The 10,826-nt window shown below is 45.5% G+C and overlaps 1 protein-coding gene across 1 annotated transcript in view; it reads right to left on the reverse strand.

Moving 5' to 3' along the window:
• Ankrd50 (ankyrin repeat domain containing 50) overlaps positions 1-6,881 on the reverse strand; it is a 37,144-nt gene extending 30,263 nt beyond the window's left edge. The window contains exons 1-2 of the mRNA XM_052730882.1: positions 6,760-6,881; positions 4,807-6,092 (exon numbers count right to left, since the gene is read on the reverse strand). Of these exons, the coding sequence (XP_052586842.1) occupies positions 4,807-5,318 (512 nt within the window). The 5' untranslated portion in view covers positions 5,319-6,092; positions 6,760-6,881. The remainder of the gene's footprint in view (positions 1-4,806; positions 6,093-6,759) is intronic.
• Positions 6,882-10,826: the final 3,945 nt, after the last annotated feature.

Consider the following 10,826-nt stretch of genomic DNA (forward strand, 5'->3'; position numbering starts at 1 on the left):
TAACTAAGCACTACAGTAGACAGGACAAGTTCCTCAGGCACGAATGACATCATGAAGATGGTGAAGAGAAGCGGGAACAAAGGATGCCCGCGTGAGTAAGGGACCCCAGGTAAGAACATGGAGATGGCAGATGAAGTCACCCGATAGATTCAGACCTTCCAGGATTCCTGTTCTGTTGGGTGGGGACGGGGGTTGATCTCTCAGCTGGAGATCTTCTTCTGTGAGTCCACTGCCCTTGACCACTAACACACTTAACTGTTAAACTCTCAGTACCTAGAGCCATTCACCCATCTTTAATACTTCCTCACAATTCTATTCCACCTACACTTAATACCAGAGGGAAAGGGAAACCTGCGAGTGTCATCCAGAAATAAAGGCAGAGATAGAGATGAAGGCTTCTGGGCACCGTGTCCACCTAAATCTAAAGGACCTGGAAGGTCTAGCTGGGAGTTTGTAGCCTAGTGAAATGACATCCATGAAAGGACATCTGTCCTGCTTCTAAAGCATACAGGAGCTACTGCCCCCAACACCTCACTACAGAGATAGTTACATTTGCTCACAAATAACTGGGATTTACTAATGGTTACAGGGCTGATGGAAAGCCCTACATCACTTGTTCTAATACTAATAATAGAAGCTATATTGAAGGCAAAACACACAGCTTTGTAATGAAAACCTGAGGGGCAGGGAGGGGCAGAAAGAAAGCAACTAGCCATCAGATCTCAGCACAAATAAAACTGAAATCATTATTATAAACTTAGTTCCTTTGAATAACAGAAATGAATTTTTAAAAAAAACCCTGTAAAAATATACAATTGATAACTAAATGAAAATGAAAAGAAACAAGCAATAGTGTGTTTTTATGTCTCTTCATTAAATGAAATAATCCTGTGTGTGGCACAGTGTTCATGTGCCACAGGGACACTGTAACGGGTTTTCAACCTTAACCTCTCTTCATAGAAGCGGGATGGGCACAACTTAGAATTTAATCTCTCTGATGGCATACACTGCCGACTCAAAACTCGGCACGACTCTCACTGTCTGCTCATGAATGAATGAATGGGTGAATGGATGAATGGATGAATGAAGAGAGGAGAACCTTGGACAACTACATCTGAGAGGCAGCATGCCATGACTGAGGGGAAAGCAGCTGCATGTATCACCAGATTAAAAGTCACCGCAATAAACCCAGCCATACATCACGCCATGTAAGAATGTACCTAGTAGTACCACACAGTCTACCATGGACTAAGTAAAATACAGGGAAAAAGTTAAAAAGTGAAATCGAGGGGACAGTTAGGTGGATGAAGAAGATATGACTGACTCTCCCCTCAGCCAGTTCCCCAGCTTTTTCCTCTTCAACTATAGACTGCTGTCCTGATGTTTCCTGTGTATTCACAAAGCCACTGATGCTATCAAGATTTATATGTTAAGAAAGTGATGCTACAAAAGCTGGCTTTGAAATTTTTACTGAAAGGAGAAAGAATGATTCTATTTTTCTAGGCTTACATTTATATTTTATTTAATCCTACATCAATTATCTAATTTCACACCATGCTTGCTAGTTTTGTGCCAATGTGACATAAACTACAGTCATCTGAGAGTAAGGAACTTCAATTGAGAAAATGTCTCCAGAAGACTGGTCTGTACGCAAGCCTGTGGCACATTCTCATTACTGATGATTGATGGGGCAGAGCCCCACCCATTGTGGATGGTTCCATCTCTGGGCTGGTGGTCCTGGGTTCTATAAAAAAACAGGCTAAGTCATGATAAACAAGCCAGTAAGCAGCACTCCTATATGGCCTCTGCATCAGCTCCTGCCTCCAGGTTCCTGCTGTGTTTGAGTTCCTGTCCTGACTTCTGTTGATGATGAACACTGATGTGGAAACATAAGCCAAATAAACCCTTTCCTCTCCCAGTTGGTCATAGTGTTTTGTCACAGAAACCCTAACTAGAAACCCTAACTAGTACACACCCCCTTAACTGTCTACTACTATTTCTCCCCAAATAAAGTAGCTATTTGGAAACAACAGCCCTCTCCTGGGTGAACTGTTGAATGGTGTCTATTCAGGTCCAAATCAAACATGTTCCTAATAAATTTTTCTGAAGAGCTCAAAATGACTTGTCTGGGTTCACTCTGTACTGCTGTAACAAAACACCAGAGTGGGAAGGGTATAAATAATGGGCTTACTGGATTTCCTACAGTTCTAAAGGGTGGGAAACCCACGATGAAGAGCCTCGGCTCATGAGGGACTTCTTGCTAAATGACGGAAAGGAAAGTCAAGCAAGCAGACACACAGGAAGTATAGGTAAGACCCTCAAGAGGCGGCACTTCTGCCAATCAGAAGGGCAGTGTGGGTGTGGTTTTCACCCATGGCCCTAGCTTGGCTTCCTTCCCTTCGATTAGCTAATAACTTCAAATCAGACAGAAAAATAAATACAGACTAAAGTTTGAATAGGAGAAAATTTCCTGAATGTTTTTAGGAAAATCAATGATACTAGGAAGAATGAGATGCTTGGGATGAGAATACATTAAAAAAAGGGGGGGGTGGTGGTGGTGGTAGGCACAAGGTTACCACACAAGAGTTTAAACTCTTAGGTATCAGATGGCACACTCTAGAAGTAATTAAGATGTCACCCAGATAGTTTATGGAATTATTTAAAACCCAGCTCCTTAATTATTAAGTTACCTTCAAAAAAGGCAGTAAGGGGGAAGAGGGGTGCTTATGTACCATCTGTAAGGCATGCAAGGCTTCCACACAGGGTGCCCTCCACCAAACCTACCACCTGCCTGAGTCTGAGCCACAGGCTTGTACTGACTTCCTCACCAGCTTACAGGCAGTAGCCCTGAATGTGATGGCGAGCAAAACAGAAGATTTGCCCAGGGTTTTACTGGACTGGATTTACACATTAACAAGTCTAGAAGAATGCCACACCTCTCAAACCCTAGCCCAAGCTGACTTCCATATTTAAACTATTCACCCTCACTCCTCACGGTGACTCTACCTATATGACTACTTTCCAATACTGTGATTAAATGCCTAACAAGAAGCAACTTAAGAGGAGAGCGCTTTGGGTACACAGTTTGGGGGCACACAGTCCACTGAAATAGGAAAGGCATGGTGGCAGTAGCTTGGGGCAGATGGTCACATTACTTCCACGGTCAGGAAGCAGAGAGCAGAGAGGAAATGGGGTGAGGCTACAAACTTCAAGGTCTATCCCCAGGGACCCACTTCCTTAAGCTGGGCCCCACCTCTAGGACTACACCTAACTGGCCCAAGCTTTGAAACACAAGAGTGTATGGGAACATCTCCCATTCAAACCCCACTCTGTCACTCTATGGGCCATCTGAACATGGTACTAAATACACGCCAATACCTCCCAGCTCTCCACCTTTACCACCTACAACTTCTATTACTCAGAAGTTCATCAAGCAACTCTTCTAGTTACAATTACATACAGATATATTTCAAATGCCAGGTTATGCTGTTGTGTGCGACTTTGATCGTGTTCTGACCAATAAAGCTTGCTTGGAGTCAGAGGGCAGAGCTAGACACTAGCTGACCAAATTTAATCACAGAGATTTGGGAGGACTAAGGACAGATAGGACAGGAAGTGGTAAGGCGGGGCAGAGAGGGATCTTGGCCCTTTTGGAGGAAGGAACGGAGCTGGTAGGAGAGGACTGATGGCTTCTCTGCTTCTCTGGTCCTTCAGGTTCTCATCCTGATATCTGACTCCAGAATGTTTATTGATAAAGAATATGTAGGTTAACACTTCAGTATGCAACTTAACCTGTTCAACCTCAGGTAACTTCATTCTGCTTTCTCTCCCTCAGCTTCCTCATCAGGAAAATGGACTAAAGGTTCCCACGTCACACAATTCCTAAGAAAATTACATGGCTTACTATTTGTAACACACTTAGCATTAAGTTGCTGACCCCACAGAGTAGGCTATCATTAAATACTTCTAGTATCACCTGCAAAAGTTGTAGATTTCAGGACATAAAGCACACTGCTTTTGTCATCCTTGGCAAATCCCTCCTCCAGACACACAAACCTCTCAGTTGAGAGTGCAGAGCACTTTACACAGGCTTGGCCCTGGAGGAGGTAGGCAGCGTGGAGGAGAAACAGGTACACTACAGCAAAAGTGAGGCGCAGAGGACACCAGGACTGCCTCTCCATGAGAGAGACGGACTAGCCAAACTTATCTCCAAGGAATGGCATTTCCTGGAATGCAGCTTTGCACCCGAAACCATTTTCAAAAGCAACATGTTCCCTTACCCCAACCCTTCTATCAGAAATTCTTACATAAGTAAAACAATGTTGTCTTCAACACTTAAAGTATAAAGATGCTTCAGATGTTCACTATTTTATAAAGATCGCCACAGATCACTCAACCTTTCCTTTAGTAAATAGAATAAACTCCACCACATAAACACATTTCCTGAGGACTCTGTTTTAGAGAAAGTACCTTTTGTAGTTAAACAAACTATAAATACTACTATGAACAAAAGTTGGCCTCCATGAAATCGCACCCCACTGTCCCAGCACCTAATAGTTGTGTCTTAGGACAAATTCCCCTCCCCATCTACAGGCACTGTTTAAGAAAGGAGCATTCTGTTATTAAATGAGCAAAACTAAGCTTCACTTCTAAGCCACACACTGTGCAATACAAGCTTAAGTCTGGTTCTCTTTTCTATTAAAACTAAGGAGGTGTAGTGAGAAACAGTAATTTACGTCCAACAACTGAGCGGCATCTCAGACTGGATGCATAGACATGCAAGCACAGCTACCTTCTCATAGTTACCTTTTAAATGCTTCCGCTGGGTTCCTCTCACACTCCCCAGGCTCCAGGAGACTTTGGACGGCTGGATCTCTTAGCTTGTCCTCATAACCTTGGAGGAGTCCACTTTGGCAGATCTGGGCTACCAGACCTCTGATAAACCCTCCAACACACAAAGTGTCCGAGTCCTGGGCTTTGCAGAAGTGGAAAGCCAGAGCCTGGCGGTGCAGACCTCTCTGTAGGCTGGCTGGTGAGCTTGGCCACAAGAGCTCAGTGCACAGGGCTGTTTTCCCACTGCCAGGCCCTCCCACCAACAACACACCCCAGGAGGCCCCCTTCCCAGAGATGGCACTAGCATTATTCCCAGCATTCCCGACGAGGGACTGCGTGTTGGCTGCACTGGTGCAGCAGCTTGACTTCTCCTGGAGGCAGTGCTGAAGTTTGTGGAAAACCCATTCCCGACAGTAAAACTGCTTCCCTTGCAGGAGACTCGTTTGGGCCATTTTGCAGACTTTGTCTTCCCAAGGATTAGTCATAATAGGTTTTGTTTTGTTTTGTTCTTAAATCTTCAGTGTGGGCTAGAATCCGGATTCATTGCCACAGGCTTCACGTCCATTTGTGCATAACTTATATGTTAGTTAACTGGGAATGGCCAGTTACAGTAAAATTCAACAGCCCCAGAGTTCATTTGGCAAAAGAATGTGCATGTCTTTATTTGGTTCCATAGCCTTAATTAGCAAAGGAGATATTTATTTAATTGTCAAGCAGATGTGAAACTGGCTTGTCCCGAAGCTGGGCAACACCATTCCTGGATCTCTCGGGGTCACAGAACTCTGTGGCTCAATCTGGAGTTCATGTGATGGTAGATGTTTCAAGTACACAAATGAGAAAACACATCTGGAAACAGAAGCAAACGGCCAGTGCTTGGATCTGTAGAAAACGCCCCCACAGCACTGCAAACCTCAGTGCTCTATCTGAAATCGAGATGCAGAAAAGCCATCCATTATGTTAAGTGGCACCAGAGAGATTGCATTTAGACAGTATGTAGGTAGCGCTGTGCCTCCCTCTCTCGCTGAAGGATGAGCATTCCGAGCCTACAGCCTAGCTCTTGCCAGTTTCAGACATCTGACCACTGCCAGGGAACTGTTTCAAATTAGAGTCTCTTATGTGGCAAAAATCACAAACCTCTGTTGACACCTTCTTAATGGAAAACATTCATAAAATAAATTTTTTGAGATGACAGATTCTTAGTAGACCTGTTTGTAGATTCCTTGGTGTTCCCATGTCCAGGTAGTCAACAATTCCCAAAACTAAAATGAAGCAAACAACATCTTTAGTGCCAAACGCCGCGTTAAAACCTATTTGTTACAACTCACCCCATAAAGCACTTTCAAAAAGTTACATGATTACCGCTTAAATAAACCTATTTTCCTTTTTATACTTTTTTCTTCTCCTATGGGTATGCTTCTGAGACAGACTTTAACAGAATTAACCCAGATTTTGAAAGCCTCACTGTCGAAACGGAAACAAAATGGTACTTTATGCCACCTACAGCAACACCCTGGATTTCAGTCCAAAAGCCCTCGCAGTGTAGCTGTGCAAGAGCGCCACTGAGGCAGCTCGGGCTTGCCCCGTCCGGCGGGGCTTCTTTGTTGATAGTTTGCAGACCCTAGGGGAAGCACCGGGCTGCGGCTGCACCGGACCTGCTCCCGCAGAAGGCCGGCTGAGCCCGGGCAGACAGTCCCCACTCGGGCCCAGGAGGTCGCCTGCTTCCCTTCGTGCTCGCGGCCGCAGCTCCAGCCCCGGCTCCGCTGACAGACAAAGGCTCGGAACGAGGTGCAGCCCGGTGCGGCGCGGGCAGGGCGCGGCCCAGGTCCCGCCGCGGGCGCCGCCTCCAGCCCCGGGAATCCAGAGAGGGTCTGACCCGCCCGGCCCGAGCTCCGCTGACAGAGGCCGCTCCACCCGGCCCGCGGTTACCTCAGTCCTCTCTGCTCCACGCTCTCGGGTTCCCCGCCGCCGTTCCGCCGCCCCAGCCCCCGGTGCGCTCCGCCTCGCTCCCGCCTGCGGCTCCCGGCCGCCGCCAGCCCGGCCGCCCCGCACCGCGGCGCTCCGCCCAGCCCCCACAGCCGCCACCGCCGCCGGCGCAAAGACTGTCTCGGCCAGCGCCAGCGCCCCGCCCGCCGCGCAGGCCCCGCCCCACACAGGGCCCGCCCCTCACAGACACCGCCCCACCCCGCCCCGCTGCACGCAGACCACGCCCTTCGCGGACCACGCCCCTCCTGATAGGTCACGTCCCACATAGACCCCGCCCTACCCACTCAAGCCCCACTCCATTGGCCCGTCTCTCGCAGGCCCTGCCCAACCTTTCTTTTCCCCACAGGCCCCGCCTAGCTCAGAGCCCCGCCTCATCTGCCAAGCCATTCCCTTCAGGCCCCACAGGCCACGGCCCCGCCCCACCCCGCCCACCGTCCTCTGCACCGCACCGAGCTAGAGCAGGCGGTGGTGCGGCCGGTGACTCGGTGTAAGGCGGCGTCCTGGTCCCCAAGCTCGGCTTCGTGACTGCCTTTGTGCAGTGGGTCCAGGGGCTCTCCCGTGCAAAACCGGCCTGTCGTTACCCCCCCGCCCCCTGCTTGCTAAGAAGGAGGCTCAGTTAGGCCCGCCCAGGCTGCGGGGCGGGGCGTCTTCTCGCATATGCTTAACTCCTGCACCTGTAGTGCCGCGCACCTTGTCCAGGTCGCAGCGAACCTGCAGAAAAGGGTACATTCCCCAGAGCTGCCGGAAAGCAGATTTTTTACCAAGCTACAATTTGGGTAAACAGCTTTAGTCATTACTTAGCCTGTGTCTCCTGCAGCATAGGGCAAGATGTTAAGTGGAGAGATTGTAATGTATTTGTAGACTAGTTTGTTTTAATTTACCCTGTATATGTAATTTCCAGTAAACTACTTGCTAAGTTAATTAAAGGAATAGTTTAGGCCTGGACCAGAAGCTAGAGAAACCTGGTTTAGTCGGCCATCCCCATTGACATGGAATACTGTTTTTGAAAGGCAGTCTTCCTAGGTAGCATAGGCTGGCCTTGCGCATAGCTATCCTGACTCTACCTCACTAGTGCTAGGATTACAGGCATGGATCATGTCTGCTGAAAGACTGTCATCAGCTATAACAGTCATAGGCCCTTTGGATTTTAATTTTTCACTTTATGTATCTAACAATTCACTTTTATAATTTTGTTTCTCCCAATAGAAAAACTAACAACAGCTTACATATAATTTTATCAAATTAATTTTTTTATCAATTACCTAAATACTGGAAATAACATTAGCAGATATTTGCTCTTGGTATATACATTAGTTGGGCTTTGTTTGAGACAGGGTCTCACTGTGCAGCCCTGGAGGGCCTGTAACTCCCTGCGTAGACCAAGATGGCCTCGCACTCAGAGATCTGTTGGCCCCCATCTACTGAGTGCTGAGATCAAATGTGTGTGCCACCAAGCCCGCTGGCTCGCATATATTGTTTAATTTCTTAGCCATATTTTCTCTAACAGAAGGTCTTTCTGGAAAAAGAAATTTAAAAAATAGTTTCCTTATTATTTTTTAAATTTTCTTAAATCTTCACAGTTGCATAAATTTGAAATTATTCACACTTTCAAATACATTTCCCTGTAGACTAATTTTTCTTTTGTCTTTTATTGGTTGTTTTGCCCCCATTAGAGATTAGTTACTCATTAAGCTCAAAGCAAACTGGCTGAATAAAGTGTAGTCTCAGTTTCTAATTTATTTGAAAATGACAATTTTTCATTCCAAATCTTTTCTTACATTGTTTTTGATCCATATTCAGGGTTATATCCTTCAACAAATATGGTTGAAACACAAACTCATCACACTTTTAAAATTTATGTTTAAATATAATTATATTTAAGATTTATACACTGCAAAGTTATATTTCTTTTTATTTTGACCATTTATCTATAAAATAAGGTTTCATTCCGTTAGGAACAGCACCTCTAACCAAAAGATTCACCCCACAAGCAAAGGTATTAAAAAGCACAAATAAAATTTCAAAATGGGGTGTTAAAGAATGGTTGTTTTATTCTTTGGCAGAGAAAAATATCCATTTCTATCTAAACCCTGATTTCAGTCATTTCAACAGGCAGAGGTAACAAACATCAATAACTGAGATTTTAGAGATTTTAAGTAAGAAGCTTTGAAAACGTAGAGGACTCCTGCCCATACTCTGGTGTAGATCCTCGGGTTAGCTCACAACACCAGGCTTGAGCATCTTCAGATTATGCCACAACTTTCAAGAATTCTGTGGGCTGTGTGTTTCCTTCCTTACCAGATGACATGGTCTTTACTGCTCATTTTCCAGAGCGCTTATGTGCTTACATTTGGTTCCCACTGAACCTCAGGAAGGAACACACTGCAGTGGTCCCAAGTGTGGGAGCCAGTGGCTGAGCACACCACAGAACAAGTCTGCAAGTGTCTAGCTACACTGCCTCTGTTTGTGTGTGTGTGTGTGTGTGTGTGTGTGTGTGTGTGTGTGAGAGAGAGAGAGAGAGAGAGAGAGAGAGAGAGAGAGCGCACTAACTACGCCCATAAAGCTATGTTTTGTGTTTTGAGATAGCTCACCACCCTAGAAAGAAAAGTGCTTTTCATCTGGAAGGACTAGGGAAGAAGTTGTCCCAGGTGGCCTTTCCCATTTCCCCACAAATTTAAAGAACTCCACACATAATCCACAGATTATGCCACATACTGCTCAATAGGGCAGAAGCTAAAAGTAAAGTAATGAGGGCGCCACACCCATCCCACATGATTTATAATGTTGCTGGTAGTACAGGATTGTTTACACAAACATGGGGCATGCTGGTTATGCTAGCTGAACTTAACAGAAATGGAGAGCACAGAAAAGATTTTTACCATGTAAGAGTATGGTAGCTCTGACTCCAAAGCTTGAGACAGAATTACTGAGAGTGTGAGGCCAGTCTGGGCTGGTTGGTAAGACCCTGCCTCAAAAGACCAAGACAAAGAGACTTGAGCTTAGTAATGGGATGTCTTGTGGCTGTCCGCCTCAGTGCCTTTGGGAGGAGTGCCTGTTTGAGCTTTCCATATGGAAGGCACTTGTTGCCTACCCTGTCCTAGAAAACATACCTAAAGTGGCCTTTGCTTTTGAACCATACAAGGTACAGATGTTTTCCCTCAAAGGATAGGAGAAACCCCAGATAAGTTGTGTTTTGCAGATTACCTCTTTTGATTAGAGGTGCTGTTCCTAACTGAATGAAACCTTATTTTATACATAAATGGTCAAAATGAAAAGAAATATAACTTTGCAGTGTATAAATCTTAAAACATTAATATGCCGGCCCAAAGGAATGAAGACCTTCCAGCTGTGGTTAAGCAGCTGATTGCAAGTTTTGCCTTTATTCTCTAGGCATAAATTGTCAGTAGACCCCAGTGTTACCCTACAGTAGAGTTAGTCGTATGAATTTAAAACTTCCATCCCTGTCCAACTCTCAAGGCAGAAAGGAACTTTTAAACAGCAAATTAGGGTCCTTTCACCGTATGCCAGCCATTGAACTTGCCTGCAATTTTAATGATCTTCTAACTTCAACCTCAAAGTCACCCTCCGCCTTCCACAGAGTCTCGTGTGCTCATAAGCATTCTCGGAACCACATTGTAAATATCTGAGAACCTTGGAAACCAACTTAGTAACAGATGACCTTCATGAGTCCTTAGATAGGGCCTGTGCCATATGTTCCTATAGAACCATAGCACTAATCACACGGAATTACAACAATTTGAAACTAATGTTAAATGTCATCTGTCAAGGTGAACTTTTGTAACTTTATTATGTCTGCTACACATCCTCCAGTGAGATGGCAAGGAAACATTGGCTAAATTAATCACTTCATTAGCTTGCATAAAATTTGTTAACTTGAGTGTGCCCAGGGAAATGAAAGACACTGTTTAATCACTTGTCCTCAGGCTGTCTGTGCTCCCAGGAGCACACCTTCCTTTTTCTTTCTCCAGACTGCTCTTATCTGCTGAGCC

This window comes from Peromyscus californicus, unplaced genomic scaffold (genome assembly GCF_007827085.1).
Source record: "Peromyscus californicus insignis strain IS unplaced genomic scaffold, ASM782708v3 Scaffold_9__1_contigs__length_137607984, whole genome shotgun sequence".
In the NCBI taxonomy this organism is placed as follows: Eukaryota; Metazoa; Chordata; class Mammalia; order Rodentia; family Cricetidae; genus Peromyscus; species Peromyscus californicus.